Source organism: Lytechinus pictus, chromosome 1, assembly GCF_037042905.1.
Source record: "Lytechinus pictus isolate F3 Inbred chromosome 1, Lp3.0, whole genome shotgun sequence".
Lineage (NCBI taxonomy): Eukaryota > Metazoa > Echinodermata > Echinoidea > Temnopleuroida > Toxopneustidae > Lytechinus > Lytechinus pictus.
In genome coordinates, this window is record NC_087245.1 from 23133975 (window position 1) to 23159108 (window position 25134).

The 25134-nt window shown below is 37.1% G+C and overlaps 1 protein-coding gene across 1 annotated transcript; it reads left to right on the forward strand.

The window, feature by feature from the left end:
* Positions 1–21: 21 nt before the first annotated feature.
* Positions 22–23255, forward strand: LOC129264689 (corneodesmosin-like). Its single transcript, XM_064100130.1, has 24 exons — positions 22–76; positions 606–626; positions 1154–1174; positions 1872–1892; positions 3333–3353; positions 4053–4073; positions 4795–4815; positions 5343–5363; positions 6063–6083; positions 6782–6802; positions 7523–7543; positions 8069–8089; positions 8794–8814; positions 9513–9533; positions 10008–10028; positions 10534–10554; positions 11268–11306; positions 12727–12747; positions 13726–13764; positions 15867–15899; positions 16680–16703; positions 18453–18614; positions 21625–21864; positions 22405–23255. Exons 1-24 carry the CDS (start codon positions 22–24, stop codon positions 22416–22418), a joined length of 942 nt encoding a protein of 313 aa, XP_063956200.1. The 3' UTR covers positions 22419–23255.
* Positions 23256–25134: the final 1879 nt, after the last annotated feature.

Sequence of the window (25134 nt, forward strand, 5' to 3'; positions counted from 1 at the left end):
GAAAATGTGATTATCTTAAGCATGATCGTTCCCCCTACCCCGATACTTGAAGCACACTCGCCCTTATCCCTGAGCGGTTTCCATGACAATAAAAGTGGCTTTACAACATAGTAAAAGCTTGTTTTTTGCCTCAATAAGGGCTCCATAATGATATTATTTTTGGAATGTTTTGTCAAAATCTGTCAAAAATTTGATTTCTTTTAAGTAAAAACGTCATTTGTTCTCACAGCTCTTAATACATTTTGCCCAATATGCCATGTCTGGCCCCTCATTCTTTTTTTGGTGGTGGTGGGGGGGGGGGGGTTGAATCCCTACATCACTGGTAATGAGTTTGGTTCTGATCAGATTATATCGCCAGTAAATAAGAAATTATTCATTCATGCAATTTTGGATCCCAAAGTAGTTTCAAAGAACAGAGGTTATTGGCTGGTGAAACTATTTTTTTAAAGAATAGGATCATCATTAAGGTTATCTTTAAGATCACCATTAAGGTAATCTTGCCCCAACTCCACCAAGTGAAATACCCACCATCCGCCCCTGAATGATATGTTAAAACAATGTACATTAAAAGATATTAAGCATTTTATTTATGTTTGTTTTTATAGGCAGTGACAGCGGTAAGAGCGGTAAGTAGTTTGGAAGTGCAATTGGTTTAAAAATCGGCACAAAATGACCCCCTCAACTTCAGCTAATTACTCTCATGATGAAACAAATTAAAAAAAAAAATAGAATATCAAGTGGAGTCGGATTATAGTTATTGAATGAAAATGTGATTATCTTTAGAGTGATCGTTCCCCCGACCCCGCTACTTAAAGCACATTCGCTCCGTCCCTGAATGGTTTCAAAACAATAAAGGTGGCTTTACTGCAGAGCAGAAGCTCATTTTTTTTTTGCCTCAATAGGGGCTCCATAGTAGCAGATTTTTCCCATAAATACGCAAAATAAAAAAATGGGGTGGGTGACCTCGGCAGTTGTCAGAGAAAGAACAGAAGTTATTGGCTGGTGAAACTATTTACTGCAAATGGAATCATCATTAAGGTTATCTTACCCCAACTCCACCACTTGAAATACCCACGATCCGCCCCTGAATGAAATGTTCAAACAAAGTACATTAAAAGATAATAAGCATTTAATTTTGTGTTTGTTTTTATAGTAAGTGACAGCGGTAACAGCGGTAAGTAGTTTGAAAGTGCAATTGATCTAAAAATCGGCACAAATTGGCCCCTCCATCTTCCGCTAATTAGTTTCATAATCGAAAATCAAGTGAAGTCAGAGAATAACTATTTTATGAAAATGTGATTATCTTAAGCATGATCGTTCCCCCTACCCCGATACTTGAAGCACACTCGCCCTTATCCCTGAGCGGTTTCCATGACAATAAAAGTGGCTTTACAACATAGTAAAAGCTTGTTTTTTTGCCTCAATAAGGGCTCCATAATGATATTATTTTGGAATGTTTTGTCAAAATCAGTCAAAAATTTGATTTCTTTTAAGTAAAAACGTCATTTGTTCTCACAGCTCTTAAGACATTTTGCCACATATGCCATGTCTAGCCCCCTCATTTTATTTTTTTGGTGGTGGTGGAGGGGGGGGGGGTTGAGTCCCTACATCACTGGTAATGAGTTTGGTTCTGATCAGATTATATCGCCAGTAAATAAGAAATTATTCATTCATGCAATGTTGGATCCCAAAATAGTTTCAAAGAACAGAGGTTATTGGCTGGTGAAACTATTTTTTTAAGAATAGGATCATCATTAAGGTTATCTTGCCCGAACTCCTCCGAGTGAAATACCACCAACCGCCCCTGAATGAAATGTTAAAACAATGTACATTTAAAGATATTAAGCATTTTATTAATGTTTGTTTTATAGGCAGTGACAGCGGTAACAGCGGTAAGTAGTATGGAAGTGCAATTGATCTAAAAATCGGCACAAATTAGCCCCTCCATCTTCTGCTAATTAGTTTCATAATCGAAAATCAAGTGAAGTCAGAGAATAACTATTCAATGAAAATGTGACTATCTTAAGCATTATCGTTCCCCCTACCCCGATACTTGAAGCACACTCGCCCTTATCCCTGAGCGGTTTCCATGACAATAAAAGTGGCTTTACAACATAGTAAAAGCTTGTTTTTTGCCTCAATAAGGGCTCAATAATTATATTATTTTTGGAATGTTTTGTCAAAATCTGTCAAAAATTTGATTTCTTTTAAGTAAAAACGTCATTTGTTCTCACAGCTCTTAAGACATTTTGCCACATATGCCATGTCTAGCCCCCTCATTCTTTTTTTTTTTTGGTAATGGTGGAGGAGGGGTTGAGTCCCTACATCACTGGTAATGAGTTTGGTTCTGATCAGATTATATCGCCAGTAAATAAGAAATTATTCATTCATGCAATGTTGGATCCCAAAATAGTTTCAAAGAACAGAGGTTATTGGCTGGTGAAACTATTTTTTTAAGAATAGGAACATCATTAAGGTTATCTTGCCCGAACTCCTCCAAGTGAAATACCCATTATCCGCCCCTGAATGAAATGTTAAAACAATGTACATTTAAAGATATTAAGCATTTGATTAATTTTTGTTTTTATAGGCAGTGATAGTGGTAACAGCGGTAAGTAGTATGGAAGTGCAATTGATCTAAAAATCGGCACAAATTGGCCCCTCCATCTTCTGCTAATTAGTTTCATTATCGAAAATCAAGTGAAGTCAGAGAATAACTATTCAATGAAAATGTGATTATCTTAAGCATGATCGTTCCCCCTACCCCGATACTTGAAGCACACTCGCCCTTATCCCTGAGCGGTTTCCATGACAATAAAAGTGGCTTTACAACATAGTAAAAGCTTGTTTTTTGCCTCAATAAGGGCACCATAATGATATTATTTTTGAATGTTTTGTCAAAATCTGTCAAAAATTTGATTTCTTTTAAGTAAAAACGTCATTTGTTCTCACAGCTCTTAAGACATTTTGCCACATATGCCATGTCTAGCCCCCTCATTCTTTTTTTTTTTGGTAATGGTGGAGGAGGGGTTGAGTCCCTACATCACTGGTAATGAGTTTGGTTCTGATCAGATTATATCGCCAGTAAATAAGAAATTATTCATTCATGCAATGTTGGATCCCAAAGTAGTTTCAAAGAACAGAGGTTATTGGCTGGTGAAACTATTTTTTTAAAGAATAGGATCATCATTAAGGTTATCTTTAAGATCACCATTAAGGTAATCTTGCCCCAACTCCACCAAGTGAAATACCCACCATCCGCCCCTGAATGAAATGTTAAAACAATGTACATTAAAAGATATTAAGCATTTTATTTATGTTTGTTTTTATAGGCAGTGACAGCGGTAACAGCGGTAAGTAGTATGGAAGTGCAATTGATCTAAAAATCGGCACAAATTGGCCCCTCCATCTTCTGCTAATTAGTTTCATAATCGAAAATCAAGTGAAGTCAGAGAATAACTATTCAATGAAAATGTGATTATCTTAAGCATGATCGTTCCCCCTACCCCGATACTTGAAGCACACTCGCCCTTATCCCTGAGCGGTTTCCATGACAATAAAAGTGGCTTTACAACATAGTAAAAGCTTGTTTTTTGCCTCAATAAGGGCTCCATAATGATATTATTTTTGGAATGTTTTGTCAAAATCTGTCAAAAATTTGATTTCTTTTAAGTAAAAACGTCATTTGTTCTCACAGCTCTTAAGACATTTTGCCCAATATGCCATGTCTGGCCCCTCATTCTTTTGTTGGTGGTGGTGGAGGGTGGGGGGGGGGGGAAATCCCTACATCACTGGTAATGAGTTTGGTTCTGATCAGATTATATCGCCAGTAAATAAGAAATTATTCATTCATGCAATGTTGGATCCCAAAATAGTTTCAAAGAACAGAGGTTATTGGCTGGTGAAACTATTTTTTTAAGAATAGGAACATCATTAAGGTTATCTTGCCCGAACTCCTCCAAGTGAAATACCCATCATCCGCCCCTGAATGAAATGTTAAAACAATGTACATTTAAAGATATTAAGCATTTTATTAATGTTTGTTTTTATAGGCAGTGACAGCGGTAACAGCGGTAAGTAGTATGGAAGTGCAATTGATCTAAAAATCGGCACAAATTGGCCCCTCCATCTTCTGCTAATTAGTTTCATAATCGAAAATCAAGTGAAGTCAGAGAATAACTATTCAATGAAAATGTGATTATCTTAAGCATGATCGTTCCCCCTACCCCGATACTTGAAGCACACTCGCCCTTATCCCTGAGCGGTTTCCATGACAATAAAAGTGGCTTTACAACATAGTAAAAGCTTGTTTTTTGCCTCAATAAGGGCTCCATAATGATATTATTTTTGGAATGTTTTGTCAAAATCTGTCAAAAATTTGATTTCTTTTAAGTAAAAACGTCATTTGTTCTCACAGCTCTTAATACATTTTGCCCAATATGCCATGTCTGGCCCCTCATTCTTTTTTTGGTGGTGGTGGGGGGGGGGGGGGTTGAATCCCTACATCACTGGTAATGAGTTTGGTTCTGATCAGATTATATCGCCAGTAAATAAGAAATTATTCATTCATGCAATTTTGGATCCCAAAGTAGTTTCAAAGAACAGAGGTTATTGGCTGGTGAAACTATTTTTTTAAAGAATAGGATCATCATTAAGGTTATCTTTAAGATCACCATTAAGGTAATCTTGCCCCAACTCCACCAAGTGAAATACCCACCATCCGCCCCTGAATGATATGTTAAAACAATGTACATTAAAAGATATTAAGCATTTTATTTATGTTTGTTTTTATAGGCAGTGACAGCGGTAAGAGCGGTAAGTAGTTTGGAAGTGCAATTGGTTTAAAAATCGGCACAAAATGACCCCCTCAACTTCAGCTAATTACTCTCATGATGAAACAAATTAAAAAAAAAAATAGAATATCAAGTGGAGTCGGATTATAGTTATTGAATGAAAATGTGATTATCTTTAGAGTGATCGTTCCCCCGACCCCGCCACTTAAAGCACATTCGCTCCGTCCCTGAATGGTTTCAAAACAATAAAGGTGGCTTTACTGCAGAGCAGAAGCTCATTTTTTTTTTGCCTCAATAGGGGCTCCATAGTAGCAGATTTTTCCCATAAATACGCAAAATAAAAAAATGGGGTGGGTGACCTCGGCAGTTGTCAGAGAAAGAACAGAAATTATTGGCTGGTGAAACTATTTACTGCAAATGGAATCATCATTAAGGTTATCTTACCCCAACTCCACCACTTGAAATACCCACGATCCGCCCCTGAATGAAATGTTCAAACAAAGTACATTAAAAGATAATAAGCATTTAATTTTGTGTTTGTTTTTATAGTAAGTGACAGCGGTAACAGCGGTAAGTAGTTTGAAAGTGCAATTGATCTAAAAATCGGCACAAATTGGCCCCTCCATCTTCTGCTAATTAGTTTCATAATCGAAAATCAAGTGAAGTCAGAGAATAACTATTCAATGAAAATGTGATTATCTTAAGCATGATCGTTCCCCCTACCCCGATACTTGAAGCACACTCGCCCTTATCCCTGAGCGGTTTCCATGACAATAAAAGTGGCTTTACAACATAGTAAAAGCTTGTTTTTTTGCCTCAATAAGGGCTCCATAATGATATTATTTTAGAATGTTTTGTCAAAATCTGTCAAAAATTTGATTTCTTTTAAGTAAAAACGTCATTTGTTCTCACAGCTCTTAAGACATTTTGCCACATATGCCATGTCTAGCCCCCTCATTTTATTTTTTTGGTGGTGGTGGAGGGGGGGGGGGTTGAGTCCCTACATCACTGGTAATGAGTTTGGTTCTGATCAGATTATATCGCCAGTAAATAAGAAATTATTCATTCATGCAATGTTGGATCCCAAAATAGTTTCAAAGAACAGAGGTTATTGGCTGGTGAAACTATTTTTTTAAGAATAGGAACATCATTAAGGTTATCTTGCCCGAACTCCTCCAAGTGAAATACCCATCATCCGCCCCTGAATGAAATGTTAAAACAATGTACATTTAAAGATATTAAGCATTTGATTAATTTTTGTTTTTATAGGCAGTGATAGTGGTAACAGCGGTAAGTAGTATGGAAGTGCAATTGATCTAAAAATCGGCACAAATTGGCCCCTCCATCTTCTGCTAATTAGTTTCATAATCGAAAATCAAGTGAAGTCAGAGAGTAACTATTCAATGAAAATGTGATTATCTTAAGCATGATCGTTCCCCCTACCCCGATACTTGAAGCACACTCGCCCTTATCCCTGAGCGGTTTCCATGACAATAAAAGTGGCTTTACAACATAGTAAAAGCTTGTTTTTTGCCTCAATAAGGGCTCCATAATGATATTATTTTTGGAATGTTTTGTCAAAATCTGTCAAAAATTTGATTTCTTTTAAGTAAAAACGTCATTTGTTCTCACAGCTCTTAATACATTTTGCCCAATATGCCATGTCTGGCCCCTCATTCTTTTTTTTGGTGGTGGTGGGGGGGGGGGGGGTTGAATCCCTACATCACTGGTAATGAGTTTGGTTCTGATCAGATTATATCGCCAGTAAATAAGAAATTATTCATTCATGCAATGTTGGATCCCAAAATAGTTTCAAAGAACAGAGGTTATTGGCTGGTGAAACTTTTTTTTTAAAGAATAGGATCATCATTAAGGTTATCTTACCCCAACTCCACCACTTGAAATACCCACCATCCGCCCCTGAATGAAATGTTCAAACAAAGTACATTAAAAGATATTAAGCATTTTATTTATGTTTGTTTTTATAGGTAGTGACAGCGGTAACAGCGGTAAGTAGTATGGAAGTGCAATTGATCTAAAAATCGGCACAAATTGGCCCCTCCATCTTCTCCTAATTAGTTTCATAATCGAAAATCAAGTGAAGTCAGAGAATAACTATTCAATGAAAATGTGATTATCTTAAGCATGATCGTTCCCCCTACCCCGATACTTGAAGCACACTCGCCCTTATCCCTGAGCGGTTTCCATGACAATAAAAGTGGCTTTACAACATAGTAAAAGCTTGTTTTTTGCCTCAATAAGGGCTCCATAATGATATTATTTTTGGAATGTTTTGTCAAAATCTGTCAAAAATTTGATTTCTTTTAAGTAAAAACGTCATTTGTTCTCACAGCTCTTAATACATTTTGCCCAATATGCCATGTCTGGCCCCTCATTCTTTTTTTTGGTGGTGGTGGGGGGGGGGGGTTGAATCCCTACATCACTGGTAATGAGTTTGGTTCTGATCAGATTATATCGCCAGTAAATAAGAAATTATTCATTCATGCAATGTTGGATCCCAAAGTAGTTTCAAAGAACAGAGGTTATTGGCTGGTGAAACTATTTTTTTAAAGAATAGGATCATCATTAAGGTTATCTTTAAGATCACCATTAAGGTAATCTTGCCCCAACTCCACCAAGTGAAATACCCACCATCCGCCCCTGAATGAAATGTTAAAACAATGTACATTAAAAGATATTAAGCATTTTATTTATGTTTGTTTTTATAGGCAGTGACAGCGGTAAGAGCGGTAAGTAGTTTGGAAGTGCAATTGGTTTAAAAATCGGCACAAAATGACCCCCTCAACTTCAGCTAATTACTCTCATGATGAAACAAATTAAAAAAAATAATAGAATATCAAGTGGAGTCGGATTATAGTTATTGAATGAAAATGTGATTATCTTTAGAGTGATCGTTCCCCCGACCCCGCCACTTAAAGCACATTCGCTCCGTCCCTGAATGGTTTCAAAACAATAAAGGTGGCTTTACTGAAGAGCAGAAGCTCATTTTTTTTGCCTCAATAGGGGCTCCATAGTAGCAGATTTTTCCCATAAATACGCAAAATAAAAAAATGGGGTGGGTGACCTCGGCAGTTGTCAGAGAAAGAACAGAAATTATTGGCTGGTGAAACTATTTACTGCAAATGGAATCATCATTAAGGTTATCTTACCCCAACTCCACCACTTGAAATACCCACGATCCGCCCCTGAATGAAATGTTCAAACAAAGTACATTAAAAGATAATAAGCATTTAATTTTGTGTTTGTTTTTATAGTAAGTGACAGCGGTAACAGCGGTAAGTAGTTTGAAAGTGCAATTGATCTAAAAATCGGCACAAATTGGCCCCTCCATCTTCTGCTAATTAGTTTCATAATCGAAAATCAAGTGAAGTCAGAGAATAACTATTCAATGAAAATGTGATTATCTTAAGCATGATCGTTCCCCCTACCCCGATACTTGAAGCACACTCGCCCTTATCCCTGAGCGGTTTCCATGACAATAAAAGTGGCTTTACAACATAGTAAAAGCTTGTTTTTTTGCCTCAATAAGGGCTCCATAATGATATTATTTTAGAATGTTTTGTCAAAATCTGTCAAAAATTTGATTTCTTTTAAGTAAAAACGTCATTTGTTCTCACAGCTCTTAAGACATTTTGCCACATATGCCATGTCTAGCCCCCTCATTTTATTTTTTTGGTGGTGGTGGAGGGGGGGGGGGGGGGGTTGAGTCCCTACATCACTGGTAATGAGTTTGGTTCTGATCAGATTATATCGCCAGTAAATAAGAAATTATTCATTCATGCAATGTTGGATCCCAAAATAGTTTCAAAGAACAGAGGTTATTGGCTGGTGAAACTATTTTTTTAAGAATAGGAACATCATTAAGGTTATCTTGCCCGAACTCCTCCAAGTGAAATACCCATCATCCGCCCCTGAATGAAATGTTAAAACAATGTACATTTAAAGATATTAAGCATTTGATTAATTTTTGTTTTTATAGGCAGTGACAGCGGTAACAGCGGTAAGTAGTATGGAAGTGCAATTGATCTAAAAATCGGCACAAATTGGCCCCTCCATCTTCTGCTAATTAGTTTCATAATCGAAAATCAAGTGAAGTCAGAGAATAACTATTCAATGAAAATGTGATTATCTTAAGCATGATCGTTCCCCCTACCCCGATACTTGAAGAACACTCGCCCTTATCCCTGAGCGGTTTCCATGACAATAAAAGTGGCTTTACAACATAGTAAAAGCTTGTTTTTTGCCTCAATAAGGGCTCCATAATGATATTATTTTTGGAATGTTTTGTCAAAATCTGTCAAAAATTTGATTTCTTTTAAGTAAAAACGTCATTTGTTCTCACAGCTCTTAATACATTTTGCCCAATATGCCATGTCTGGCCCCTCATTCTTTTTTTTGGTGGTGGTGGGGGGGGGGGGGGTTGAATCCCTACATCACTGGTAATGAGTTTGGTTCTGATCAGATTATATCGCCAGTAAATAAGAAATTATTCATTCATGCAATGTTGGATCCCAAAATAGTTTCAAAGAACAGAGGTTATTGGCTGGTGAAACTATTTTTTTAAAGAATAGGATCATCATTAAGGTTATCTTACCCCAACTCCACCACTTGAAATACCCACCATCCGCCCCTGAATGAAATGTTCAAACAAAGTACATTAAAAGATATTAAGCATTTTATTTATGTTTGTTTTTATAGGTAGTGACAGCGGTAACAGCGGTAAGTAGTATGGAAGTGCAATTGATCTAAAAATCGGCACAAATTGGCCCCTCCATCTTCTCCTAATTAGTTTCATAATCGAAAATCAAGTGAAGTCAGAGAATAACTATTCAATGAAAATGTGATTATCTTAAGCATGATCGTTCCCCCTACCCCGATACTTGAAGCACACTCGCCCATATCCCTGAGCGGTTTCCATGACATTAAAAGTGGCTTTACTGTATCGCAAAAAACTAGTTTTTTTGCCTCAATAGGGGCTCCATAACAGCAGATTTTCCCCAAAATATGCAGAATAAGGAAAGGGGTGGGTGACTTCGGCAGTGGTCAGAAGAAAGAACTGAGGTTTTTGTTTGGTGTAACTATTTACTGCCCCAACTCCAACACTTGAAATACCCACCATCCGCCCCTGAATGAAATGTTAAAACAATGTACATTAAAAGATATTAAGCATTTTATTTATGTTTGTTTTTATAGGCAGTGACAGTGGTAACAGCGGTAAGTAGTTTGGAAGTGCAATTGATCTAAAAATCGGCACAAATTGGCCCCTCCATCTTCTGCTAATTAGTTTCATAATCGAAAATCAAGTGAAGTCAGAGAATAACTATTCAATGAAAATGAGATTATCTTAAGCATGATCGTTCCCCCGAACCCGCCTCTGGAAGCACACTCGCTCCGTCCCTGAGTGGTTTCATAACAATAAAAGAGGCTTTACTGCAGAGAAGAAACTTATTTTGTTTGCCTCTATAGGGGCTCCATAATAGCAGATTTTTTACCATAAATACGCAAAATAAGGAAATGGGGTGGGAGACTTCGGCAGTTGTCAGAGAAAGAACAGAAGTTCTTGGCTGGTGAAACTATTTACTGCTAATGGAATCATCATTAAGGCTATCTTATCCCAACTTCGCCATTTGAAATACCTACGATCCGCCCCTGAATGAAATGTTTAAACAAAGTACATTAAAAGATAATAAGCATTTTATTTCACATTTGTTTTTTATAGGCGAGGACAGTAGTAACAGTGGTAAGTAGTTTGGAAGTACAATTGGTTTGAAAATCGGCACTATTTGGCCCCTCTATCTTCTGCTAATTAGTTTCATAATCGAAAATCAAGTGAAGTCAGAGAATAACTATTCAATGAAAATGTGATTATCTTAAGAGTGGTCGTTCCCCCGACCCCGCCACTTGAAGCACACTCGCCCTTATCCCTGAGCGGTTTTCATGACAATAAAAGTGGCTTTACAACATAGCAAAAACTTTGTTTGGCCTCAATAGGGGCTCCATAATAGCAGATTTTCCAATAAATAGGCAAAACAAGAAAAGGGTGGGTGACTTTGTCAGCCCCCTGGGTGGGATAGGCTTTGATTCCCAGCACTTCTTTATAGTAAGCTTATAGGAAAAAAAATCACCCCCTTTAGCCTCCAAGTATTTTGAAGAAAATTAAAGTGGCTTCAATATATAGCAGAAACACCCCTTGTTTCATGAGGCTCCAAAATCTGGAATTTTCCACGAAAAATTGGTGGGTGACCTCAACATAATTGAAAGCGTACTCATTAAAAATTTTCACATTGTGCAAAATAATATTTTTCATGAAAAATCAAAGATAGCCGCCAAAATTGCCAATTTTGAAGCCCATGGGACACGATTTGGCAAACGATGGTGTTTTTATCTGCTTATCATCCTATTGATGTTTACAACATGAAGCTGATAATCTTGATTTTGTGTTGATTTATATAGGTGATGATAGCAATCCTAGCGCCGACGGTGGTGACGATGGTTAGTATTTCCTACAATGGAAAATAATGTAAGGTCGGCATTTAAAAAAAAAAAAAAATGAAGGCTGGATACGAAATATGCATCGTAACAAAAAATTAAATGACAAAAAAATTGTTATAACTTTAGCTTAAAATCTGGGATAGTGGGTAGCCATAGTGATGGTGGTGATGATGATTATAATAACAATTATTTGAAATAATAGGGATTGTAAGATAAACGAGTAATACATTTTGAGATCAGTAAAAATAAGTTACCTTTAATGGAATCTTCTCCCTCCCCCATTAGAGTACACCAGCGTCGCCCTAGCCTCTTGTCAAAGCCCTGATGGCTGCTTTTTGTCAAATGAACAAATAGATATAACGAAAAGGAGTATACATCTCTCAAAAGAAGCAATGGACTATAATTGATCTATTGTCATATAGGGTAAAACGGCTCTTACACGTTCAAAGATTTCAACGCGGATCACCGTGGATCTCATTCCTCTTCGATGTTCTAGCTAGTATACCAGGACCAAGGGAACGATTTCTTTTTCTACACTGTTAGAAAAATTATCCTTAAAATAAAAGAAGTTCCTGCAGCAGAGTCTCGAGAACACCTGTCATCTTACTAGATTGCGTAATCTTACAGGAAATTGGTATTTGGTGTAAGGAACCGTACAAATTTCCTTTAATAAAACACCCTTTTCCCCTTTTTAAACAGACCTGTTCTGTTAAATTGCAGAAAATTCCTGTTTTATGAATTTACAGAATGATTATCTTATTGATTTCTGCAAAATCTTCTTTTTTCTGTAAAATCAGGGGTTTTTTTAACAGTGTAGGGGAAGCTGGTTTGGAACAAAAATTTCACAAGTAAAAAAAAAAAGGAGACCATTCCAAAATGAATGTGATTTTGGTCAGGAAAAATTTGAAAAGCAAAATATGAAAATTAAAAGGGTTTCACTATTAAAGTGAAGGTGATTTTTTTACTGTTTAGCATACCTATCTCATTTCCAGAGTGGGCTTCCCATGGTGAATAACACACGAGGCACCCCCCCCCCCGACAAATCTTTGGGGTGCTCTAAAAAACCCCAGCACCCCCTCCCTCCCAGGATCTTGCTAGCTACTCTTTTAACAGAAACAACAACAAAAAAAGTGAAAATTAAAAAGGGAAAATAAGTTTGTAAAAATTCAAAGTGGGCACTGTACTAAAATATGTATAACAATCAAACCATCAATGCCTTTGTCAGTAAATATTAAAACCATCATGGTGCTTTATCGACCTTTCTCATACGCGAAATCAATTTTTTGTAAATAGGATCATTATTAAGGTTATCTTGCCCGAACTCCACCAAGTGAAATACCCACCAGCCGCCCCTGAATGAAATGTTAAAACAAAGTATGTTAAAAGATAATAGGCATTTTCTTTATGTTTGTTTTTATAGGTAGTGACGGCAGTAACAGCGGTAAGTAGTTTGGAAGTGCAATTGATTTAAAAATCGGCACAAAATGACTCCTTCAACTTTTGCTAATTAGTGTCATAATCAAACAAATTAATGAAATATAATCGAAAATCAAGTGAAGTCAGAGTACAACTATTCAATGAAAATTTGATTATCTTTAGAGTGATCGTTCCCCCGACACCGCCGCTTGAAGCACACTCGCTCCGTCTCTGAGTGGTTTCATGACAATAAAAGTGGCTTTACAACATAGCAGAAACTTATTTTTGGGCCTCAATAGGGGCTCCATAATGATATAATTTTTTGAATATTTTGTCAAAATCTGTCAAAAATTTGATTTCTTTTGATTAAAAACGTCATTTGTTCTCACAGCCCTTTAGACATTTTGCCCCATATGCCATGTCTAGCCCTCTCATTTTTTTTTGGTGGTGGTGGGGGGGGGGGGTTGATTCCCTACACCACTGGTAATGAGTTTGGTTTGGATCAGATTTTATCGCCATTAAACAAGATAATATTATTAATTCATGCAGGCAATAGGCAATAAATAGGCAAAACAAGAAAAGGGTGAGTGACTTCGGCAGCCCCCTGAGTGGGATAGGCTTCGATTTCCCAGCTAATATAAAAAAATCACCCCCTTTAGTCTCCAAGCATTTTGAAGAAAATTAAAGTGGCTTCAATATATAGCAGAAACGTCCCTTGTCTCATGAGGCTCAAAAATTGAGAATTTTCCAAGAAAAATGGGTGGGTGACTTCAACATAATTGAAAGAGTACTCATTCAAAATGTTCACATTGTGCAAAGAAAAATATTTCTCATGAAAAATCAAAGATAGCCGCCAAAATTGCCTATTTTGAAGCCCACGGGACACGATTTGGCAAACGATGGTATTTTAATCTGCTTGTCATCCTATCGATGATGACAACAGAAGAAGTGTAATGTTTACAACGTAAAGCCGATAATCTTGATTTTGTGTTGATTTGTATAGGTGATGACAGCAATGCTAGCGTCGACGGTGATGACGATGGTTAGTATTTCCTATACAAGGGAAAATAATGTAAGGTCGGCATTTATAAAAAGGAAAATGAAGACTGGATACGAAATATGCATCGTAACAAATTATTAAATGAAAAAGAAAATTGTTATAACTTTAACTTAAAATCTGGGAAAGTGGGTAGCCATAGTGATGATGGTGATGATGATAATAATAACAATTATTTGAAATAATAGGGATTGTAAGATAAAAGAGTAATACATTTTGAGATCAGTAAAAATAAGTTACCTTTAATGGAATCTTCCCCCTGCCCCATTAGAGTACACCAGCGTCGCCCTAGCCTCTTGTCAAAGCCCTGACGGCTGCTTTTTATCGAATGAACAAATAGATATAACGAAAAGGAGTATACATCTCTCAAAAGAAGCGATGGACTTTTGATATATTGTCATATAGGTTAAAATGGCTTTTACACATTCAAAGATTTCAACGCGGATCACCGTGGATCGTCATTCCTCTTCGATGTTCTAGCTACCAGGACCAAGGGAACGATTTTAATTTTTTACTAGGGGGTGCTGGTTTGAAAGAAAAAATTCACAAGTAAAAAAAAAGGGGGGGGCATTCCAAAATGAAGATTTTGGTCAGGAAAAATTTGAAAAGCAAAATATAAGAAAGGAAAAAGGGTTTCACTATCAAAGTGAGGTGATTTTTTTACTGTTTAGCATACCTTTCTGATTTCCAGAGTGGGCTTCCCATGGTGAATAACACACGCAGCACCCCCCTCCCCGACAAATCTTTCGGTGCCTCAAGACCCCCAGCACACCCTCCCTCTATAGCTACTCTCTAATGTAACATAAACAACAATAAGAAAAGTAAAAAGTTTAAGGGGAAAATAAGATTTTTTTTAATGTAAATATAGTACCATACAAAATTATTATACAAATTATAGAACTCTTATGAAAACTTGATCAATGGCAGATATGAGATGAAACATGGAACACTGACAAATAATCATCCATATGTAACAGGATAAGTCCTCCCCAAAAATATATATATGTTTTTTGTCTCGCATACCAGAGGTGAAGGCGAGACTTAGGGATCCAAATGTCGTCCGTCCGTCCGTCACAAACATAACACAGAACTCCGCAACCGTAAGTCGCTTTTCAGCCAAACTTGGACGTAAGATGTAACTAGGGAACCTGCATGTTATGCTGCAGTCGGAGGTCACGTGGTAAGGTCAAAGGTCATTTTCATGTCAACGTTAAAGTCTACTTGCAAGACTCTCTTATGACACATAACTCTGCAACCGTAAGTCATTATTCACCCAAACTTGGGTTGTACATATACTGAGGAGAACTGCATGTCATGGCGCAATCAGAGGTCACATGGTAAGGTCAAAGTTCATTTTTAGGTCAATGTTATGACACATAATGGCAACCGTAATTCACTTGTAAATCAAACTTGGGTTGTAGGTGTACTTAGGAGCCCTGCATGTTATTGTGTTCGGAGGTCACATGGTAAGCAAGGTCAAAGTTCATTTTGAGGTCAACATTAAAGTTTACAGGCAAGATTTTTGTGAAAAATGTTATTTCATCCTAGTTATTTCACATTGAAGATTTGTTACAATTCTGTTGCGAGCCCTCGCAAATCACAATATATCTGGTTATGTTTATAAGTGGGTGAGACACAAAATCGCCTATGCCTTGTTTAGTTTGCGTTCATCTGCCTATACATATCATTGCCATAATTATATTCATATTTTGATATACATGTACCCTTCTTAATTTAACCAGCTATGTTTCTCGCTCTTCAGTTTCCCACTGGGGTTGAATCAGAATTACATATGAGTATTACTACTCTCATACTCCTCTCTACTGTCCTCATCTCCCCCCAACCCTCTTCCCTACTCTATTGTATCTCCTTTTCCCATTTTCTCTACACTCTGGTCTTCCTTTCCTTAATCTGCCAAGTCACCCAAAGTGTTTGTCTTTTTATTTGTAAATAATATATTTATAATGTTTTATTGCTTTATCATGTTATCATATTATTGTTATATTTTGTAAATCCAATGCAATTCAGCCTAAATGGCTGCGATATGTGGATATTCTAATAAAAACTTCAAACCTTCAAACCTATAGGCCCTGACGCTGACGCTGGTGACAGTGACGTTGGTGAGTATCTTATTGAAGAGAAATATGAAAAAAATACTTTCTTAATCAAGAAGAAATAGAGATTAATAATAATGATAGGCATTTATATAGCGCCATCTAACTAGAAATATTCTATTCCGAGGCGCATTGTTTATTATTATTATTACCCCGGCTTTAGCTCGAATTGCCTTTCAGCGCTCAGTGCATTCAAGGAATTACTCCTGCCGGGTACCCATTCACCTCACCTGGGTTGAGTGCAGCTCAATGTGGATAAATGTCTTGCTGAAGGAAATTACGCCATGGCTGGGATTCGAACCCACGACCCTCTGTTTCAAAGTCAGAAGACTAATCCACTGGGCCACAACGCTCCACAGGATGAGCATATCCGGTCAATGGCATTTAATTTTGTTTGGTATTACTGCGGAAGTAATAATATACCATAAATTGATAATGATAATTGTTTTGGATAAAATGATAAAGATATATGAATTTAAAGAAATCCTTTGTCTAATTTTATAATCACATTGAAAAAAGGCTGATGATATGCAACGCACCTGAAGGAATAATGACGGAAAAAGTCAAATACGAATGTACTGCAATGTGATGTTTATATTATATGGTAGCTCCATCATCAGTAAATAATGTTTTTACGTTGTGCCCTGAATAATATAAAGCAAAATTGGTCTCCATATGATTTTTATTTTTTGGCCTATTCTTGGTTTTGTATATTGGAGTTGATAGTGAAAATTGAAGAAGCTGCATGTAAAAATGAGTTTTTATTATGTCTTTTTTTTTCAGCAGTTGCTAATCCACCACCTCCTCCTCGTAAGTTATACTTAAAGATCAACTCTACCCAGAATAATGTTGGCTGTAATTAATAGAGCAAAATCAAAGAAGCATAAACGCTGAAAATTTCATAAAAAACGGATGTAAAATAAGAAAATTATGACATTACAAGGTTTCGCTTATTTTTCACAAAACAGTCATGTGCATAAACTCAGTGACATGCAAATGAGAGTCGATGATGTCCCTCACTTACTATTTCTTTTGGGGGTTTTTATTGTTCGAATTATACAATATTTCAATTGTTAACAAATTTGAGAATAGGGGCCAAAATGACTGAACAAAAAATGTTAAATCACTGCTCTAGGAGGAATAAAAATTTGTTTTACAGGAAAATGAGGAAAATTAGAATATTTCATACAATAAAATACAAAAGAAATAGTGAGTGTGTGACGTCCTGAAAGCTCTCACTTGCATACGGACTAGGATGTGCATATTACATCTGATTTTGATGAAATTATCAGTGTTATGCAAATTGGATTTCCCCCATTTTATTCGAATGAACTTTTCATTCGGATGGACGTGTCCTTTAACGATATTACAATTTCTATCAAAGTCATGTTTTACTAAATAATATATATAGCCAGTTATCCGTAAAGAGATTCATCTGATTGGTAGAACTAAAACAAACAACTTTTCATCTTTTCACAATAAATTTGGATTTTACTTTGTGAGCCTCTGCATACTTGTTTCTGCCACGGAAATAACCTGCATGGTTCTTCAGACTAGCGCTTACACGCCGTAGACGGGGGAGTATCGGCAGCGCGACAGTCGGTGAGAATGGGAATGTACCTTGTTCTTCTGGATGTGAATGACCTCCCTAATCCACTTTTTGTTTATTTATTGTAATTTCTAGCTAGGATCTGGCTCATATTCCAGTTTATTTTTGTGATTCCTTTGGGTTAATGGTCACTAATTGCCGTTTGTCCAGTTTCTCCTAGATTGCAAGGAATTTGGTATATACCAACCTTTTGAGTCATCAGATTCAATAGGGGTGGTATACTGACTTCTTTACCATGATTGCAACAAGGTGTATATTGGAGAAACTGCAAGGAAGTTTGGAATAAAGAAGGCTGAAAACAAACAAGAAGCGGAGAGTCTAAGCAAAGCCCACTTCACAAGATCGAGAAGGGGGGGGGGGTGGGGGAACTGTTAGTGACCATTTAGCCAAAAGAAATCACACAATAAACTGTAATAAGAGCCAGACCCGAGGTAGAGATGATAATGAATACACAGTGTGGATTGGGGAGGCCATTCACATCCAAAAGAAACATTCAATGAACAGAGACGCTGGACAATACAAACTTTCTACTTATGGACATTTCTATTCTCACGGACTGCCGCGCTACCGATACTACCCCCATCTACGGCGAGTCAGCGCTAGTCTGAAGAAAGCCTGCAGAACCGAGAAGGCGAAATCGCACAAAAAATGAAAATCTATTTCATTTTATTTAATATTAGCCAGTGTCTTTTTCATGAAATGTTTTCTGTCAGATCATGATTTGAAAAAATGGTTACAAAGCTTATTTATTTATGATTTAAATCATTCCTATTCATATAATTGTAAATATACAGAGAAATCATAATGATAAATGTACTATCATTAATAATGGTAATCGTATATTCATCATTATATTCCCTTAGGTATTAAGGTCTTAACTTTCTATGTTAATGCAAGAGACTCGTTTTTGCTCCTAAATTAACCAATACGTTTTTGGTATTTGTAAACAGCTCCTGGCCCGGTTGAATGTGCCACAGGTCCACAGTTTATCGGTGCAATCGACCCAGTCAACGGTATCACCATCTCCTTCACTATTGTCACCGATGCTGATGTTTTCATAGTCGCATTTTCCCCGAAATATACGTATTCTGGCCCTGAAGTCTATCAGATGAGTAAGTATATATACATACATATATATATATATATATATATATATATATATATTTGTGTGTGGGGATGTGACTGATGTGTGTGTATATTATGAATAAAATAAGTTTTAATTTTAACGACATTCTCTTTGTACCAATTGCGATTATTTCATTCCTTATAACAGTTTAATATGTGCCGATACTCGCAGTGGTCATGGTGGTCGGGGTGGGGTGCTTGCTTCGACCTGTTTTTTGCCCAGTACCAACCCAGTTTTGTCAGAATGATGAAATAAATACCAAGGATATGGAATGTGGTATAGCATTTTTGCATTGCACTGAAGAGTAGATTCATGTTTACAGTGTTATAGGAAAGTTCCTATGTCCGGAATTGAAAATAGGATCTTCCTTTTATTTGCCGGTGCCGGTGGGGGGGGGGGGGCAGTGGGCTATGATTCCTCCGTCTACCCCCCCAAAAAAAGCACTATCGCCACTCTTCAGCTTATGGGAGAGGTTACAATAAAAAAAAACCAAACTTGCAAGCGTGTTCGAATGCTGAGGCGTTAGCGGACGCACAGTAAATTGCCTCTTTTTTTCAATTTCACAGAGCACCGCATCGTCTTGTTTCCAGAAAGGGTACTTTTTGTGGTTAATAGCATGAAAGACGAAAAGAGGGGCGCGTTCAATAATCATATGTTATTCTCCAAGTTAACATCCTTGGAACGCTTTCGAAAGAGGGGGCTGACCAAAAAATCACAATCAGATGGTGATATTTTGGGATTTGGAAAAAATATATTATGGTAGAGTAATCCGTTAGGAATACAATAAAATGGACTGTTAGATTTAGTAATCGAGAGTGCTTATGCGTCATAACCATGAACGTAAATCCAAATTTGAATTTTAACTTGCACAATATAATTATATAAGGATAAAACAGGCGCGTAGCCAGGGGGGGCGGTGGGGGCGGTCGCCCCCCCCCCCCCCAAAACGTCCCCAAAAAGAAAAAAAAAGAAGGGAAAAAAGAGAGGAAAAAAGGAAAAGGGAAGGGAGGAAAGGGAAGAAAGGTAGCTTTGTCGTTTTTTTTTCTTTTTATTCTTTATTTTTTTTTCTCAAAAGAGAAACTCCTTCACTCTTGCTCTAAATTTATATATGAATTTTGCTTCCGCGCTGCGCGCGGTTAAATGACAATATTGAAGTTCTCCATTGTTTCCTCCACCCTTTCTCTAACCCTTCTTTCCACCTCAGCTATATGTGTTTATTGCCAGTTAAAGTTCAAATATATACATTATGGCATGGAATTAGAGTAAGGTTAGGCCGAAGTATATGAAGTTATCTTTTTTTTTTTGATCGTGCAACTTCTGGTCGGGTCGGCTCCAGGCGGGTAAAATCTTTATATCAATTTCTGCCGTCACCTCCATAAAGTCAACTTCTCCCGCTTTTCAGCTCTTTACTAAACAACCATAATTTGCGGCAAACAGGTTCCTAATTTAAAAAGAGGAATGTATAAAATTCGTGTCGTATTGAATAAAAAAGTACAATATTTTTTTTCAAATTCTATTAATCTTCATGTTATTTCCCTGCACATTCATCTCCTGTCCTGTTTTGCGCCCTCAGTTTGAAATTTTGAATGACACTCAGGGGCCGCGGAACGGTTTTCAAAGTGGGGGGCTGACCATGCAAAAAATCACAATCTTATGGTCATTTTTCCGTTTTTGTACACGGTTTTGGAAAAAGTGGGGGGGGGGGACTGAAGCCCCCCAGCCCCCCCCCCCCGCTTCTGCGGCTCCTGACACTTAGGTTTCTTTATAATTCAAAATGAAGCGCTTCAGGATAAGTCATAGAAATTAGGCATCTTTTTTATATAATTTCAATAAATCACTGAAGTTTCAACTTTTTGCGCACTATTTTCCTTGTAATGAAGTTCAATAATCTTAGGAAATGAATTGAATTAGAGCCGATGGGGTATTAAAGATATCTGCATTTGATGAAACGTCCGCCCTTTGAAATTTCAGAGTTTTATTGCTCTGCGCGGGGAGGAATATCTTCCTCCCGGCATAAACACTTCTTCTCCTCTGTTTTGCGAGTTAAAGATATATGCACTGTCGCTAAATTGTTTGTATTCAAATCTGATCTTTCCAAGGGAAGTATTCAATATATCTTTGAGAATACCCTTTTCTCGGGACCCTTTTCATGGCAAAAAAATTGATAAAACGCTTTAGCTTCCGCGCTTCGCGCGGGGTTATTATGATTTTAATTTCCTCCATTGTATTCCTTTTTGTGCGTTCACAATCACTTTTGAAAACAAGGTTCAAAATCACAATATAGTCAACTGAATTGGAGCTGATATAGGTACTAGAGTCAGAGAGACGGCTCCTTTTTCATTTTAATTTATGAAACACCAAAAGCTTCGCGCTTCGCACGGGAGGGGGAAACTCCCCCTCCCTGCACCCACCCCCTAGGGAGCGCGCTTCGCGCGCTCTGTAAGTGTTGGCACGCTTCGCGTGCATTTCCCGCCCCCTCCAAAATGAAATCCTGGCTACGCGGTTGGGATAAAACGCAAGACGTATCAATGAAGACGACGTCGAATCATGTGTTACAGACTGACAGAGGGAATAGTACTGAGTAAATACACTGTCAGGGATGATGGAAGGACAAGAAAATCCCTAGGCATTTTTTTTGCCCAAAATAGAAATAAATGGATGATTTTATTACACAATTAAGTCGTCTTGAGTTTTCCATGCTTCATTTTTTGCATATTTCTCTTATTTCCCTTCTATTATGCTATCCCTTTTCGATTCCTATCCACTTAGGATCATCTTACTTTGCCAAATCGCTGGGAAAACGAAATATAACGGAGGCGTGAATTGCCCCCCCCCCCTCCGTGTCTTATGGCTTTTAAATAACTAATTTGATCCTTGAATGATTTGGCTTAATATTCTGATGTGATGCTGAACATTGCCATTGAGCCTGACATTTCGGCGTATTGTCGAAATCTGGGTTGCAATTTGATTCTTTTTATTTTGTTTGTTGTTCTTAGGGCTGAGCACCACCCCGACTGTGGCATCAGTTGTCAACCTCGGATCGAGAGGCGTCTGCGATCCAGTCCCGGAACCGTTCCTTCTAAAGAATACACCCAACCGGGTGACAGTTACCATCAGCAGGTACAGATGCGACGTCACCAACGGCCGCGGTGCTGTACTCGCCATTAACAGCACCAATGAGAGTGATTTCAGATACATCTATGGTTCTTGCGTCAATGGGAACTATTGCGCAATCCGTAAGTCCTAGCATCATATATGACTATGAAGGATGTAAGCATGCAGGGTCATCGGAAGTCCCGGGAGGGGGGGGGGGTAAAAAGAAGTGTCAATTACCCCCCCCCCATTTCATTTATTTCATTCAAGATAAAAAGAGCCATGTATGACTATATAAATTATCTTGCTATTAAGGCATAGTGCAGTGACCTGGATCCGTCATCATTTATCTGTTATTATAATCTGTCGCCCTCCTCACCCCACCAACTAACTATAAAAAAGAAGTGAACACTTTCTTAAGGGGGGGGGGGGGCTGAAAACTGTACCTATAGATATATTCACCAAATTTGTGTACTGAACCCTTCGATCCCACTACCAAAGTTTAACAGCGCCCTTATGTTAAGCTTGGTCGCTTCGTTAGAATATCTATACATGTGTTTCCTCATTAGATTATTAGATGGATTACTGAATAATGGAAAGAATATAATTTCACATTGTCATTTTGAAGATGTAATAAATCCCTCTCTCCCCTCGCCCTTCTCTCTCTGATCATTCCCCTATAGATTGCTTGGACTAAGAAGTACCATGGACTAACAAGTACCATACATCAGCCTGAGCATGCCTGCTCGAGCATACTGAATTAATGAACAGAACTTTATTCTACACAGTAATCATTCTACAATTAATCCTCCTCGCTCTCCACATGTGAATATGAAATACTTTAGCCCCCCCCCCACACACACACACCATCAACAATACTAAAATTACAGCAGTAACCTTTTCCATCGATAAATTAAATACATTATAATGATATGATCAATCATACCTCTACTTATGTCAACTTAACTTTTGAATCATACAATGTCATTAATTTATTTAACTGATGATATAAAAGGCAAGCAGTATGAAGTGGATCGTAATGAAAATAATGATTGATTCAGAGCACACGTGACCACACTTTAGTTTGAATAAGAGATTTCATGGGTTACAAGTGGTCATTATTGTCTTGATAAGCATAATCAAGTGTGATTTATCGAAATAACGAGATTCTGCATAATTATTTTGTACAACGAAAAAAAAAGTTAAATAATTCATTATTCTATCACTCAGAAAAGGTCCAAACACCATCGACTGTTGACTCGGGCGTGCTTTATCATGCACTTTTGTGTGAAATCATTTCTAATAGGATATCCTCTAAATTCATAGTGATCATTAGCCCAGCATTGAAACGATCATCAAACGATCGAGTAGATCAGTTTAATCTATCAGAGTAAATTGCACAGTTCATTTGTTTATTAATTCTTGCCAAATAATGACTCGAATTTCACAACATTATGAAATCAATTATGCTAACTGTTTTAGTCGCCAAACGTGCAACATCATGAGGATTAATTAAAATACTGTGTAGAAATAAGTGTTTGTCAATGTATTCTTGCATGAGATTTTGTGAAGAAAAGAAATAGCGTGTGGTGTGTTTTGCATATGATTTGTTGAAATGTATTTTGACGCAGGAGATAGGGAAGAGGGAGAAGGAGACAGATGTAGGGAGATTAGAGGGAGGGGAGGGAGAGAGTGACAGAGAGAGAGAGGGGGGTTGGAGATACTTGAATCAACACGTGACATAGTGCGTTCACACTGATACTCACATAGTGTACAATGTTAAAGGGATGCTCCGGGCTGAAAATATTTATATCTAAATGAATAGAGTAAAATTCACAAAGCAAAATGCTGAAAATTTCATCAAAATCTGATAACAAAAGGTGAAGTTAGGGAATTATAAAGTTAAGCAATATGTTGTGAAAACAGTTATATGCCCATCATCATGAATATTCATTAGATGGACTATTGATGTCACATCCCCACTTTCCCTTTTCTTATGTTATCACATGAAATCATGATTGTTTCACTTTTTCATACATGTGTGAATGATACACTGTATGTCTCCCTTATAATGAAATGAGTCGCAGCTATTAATATCTGATGCACTTAATCAGTTGTTATTCCAATATTTTTGGTTCTTGAATGAAAAAATTGAATAAACCTAATTTCATATAATAAAATACAAAAGAACAAGTGGAGATATGACATCATCAGTTTGCACAATGAATATTCATGGAGACATGCCTAGAACTGTTTCACCGGAATAATGCAAATCTTTAAAATGCCATAACTTTGTTATGCAATGTCAGATTTTGATTAAATTTTCAGTGTTTTGTTTGTCTGATTTTTCTTAATCTGTTCAAATCGTACTATTTTCGGTCTGGAGTACCCCTTTATTTAAGTAAAATATCCAAATATATTGAAGAGTCATGATGAATGATTCGTTCTGGGAGAAGCCAAATAATAACTTATATGCGTTCTAGCTTCAAATGATTATATTAAATTGTAAGAGACGTAATAGCTTACCTTTGAAAAAAAAACACCGACCTGTTCATTCTACAAAATCACCGGTGCCTCTATGTAGAAGAATATCCCCACTGTAATATCGCCATCTACGGCATACGACAACATTCAACTCCACAGATCGTCAAAGCATGGAAAGTTTTAGTCCCGGTTTCAGCTTTCGAGTTGCAAATATCTTATTCTTTTCTATATTATACAAAACAGGCAAAACAATATATTTTATGTAACTGGTATTAATGGTGCTTACTCGGTCATTGAGGCGGATAAAGGTATCATTTTGTGTTATAATTCGTTGAAAGTAATTAAATTCCAAGGTATAAAGTGAGAAACGAAGAGCACCCCGTGGAATACAACAAAATACGATTTTGAATGAAAATATGTACGCCAAGGGTTGACATTTCTCTGTATGCTTTGAGCTATCATCACGGCGTTTCCGAGCAAGAGGTTGACACGTTTTGATAGGACCCCCCCCCCCCCCCCCTCCTCCTCCAACACTTGGTGCCGCCAGTGATTTTAACGGTGTTTAAATTTATAATCATCTAATCGTTATATTCCATTATTATTTTGAATATCACTTTCCCCGGACATGTTTCTTAACGCCAAATGAATGGAGAAGACTCTCAGATACGCTCCATCAACCTTGTTCAATTTTTCATTGTTCGTTTAGATCAAATTGGAAATACCTATCTGCATCACTTGAGATTAAATTAAATTAAATTCATTTCAGTTCAATTCAATTATTATCGTGTAATCGTTAAAAAACACTAAAATTGTCCTCGGGCTTTTGATACATAAAACATAGTGCAAAGTTTGGGAAAATTTAAAAAACAGAGATAATGATACACAAATAAAGATACCCCTCCCAGTGACAACTTGTGTTCCGTAAGTGT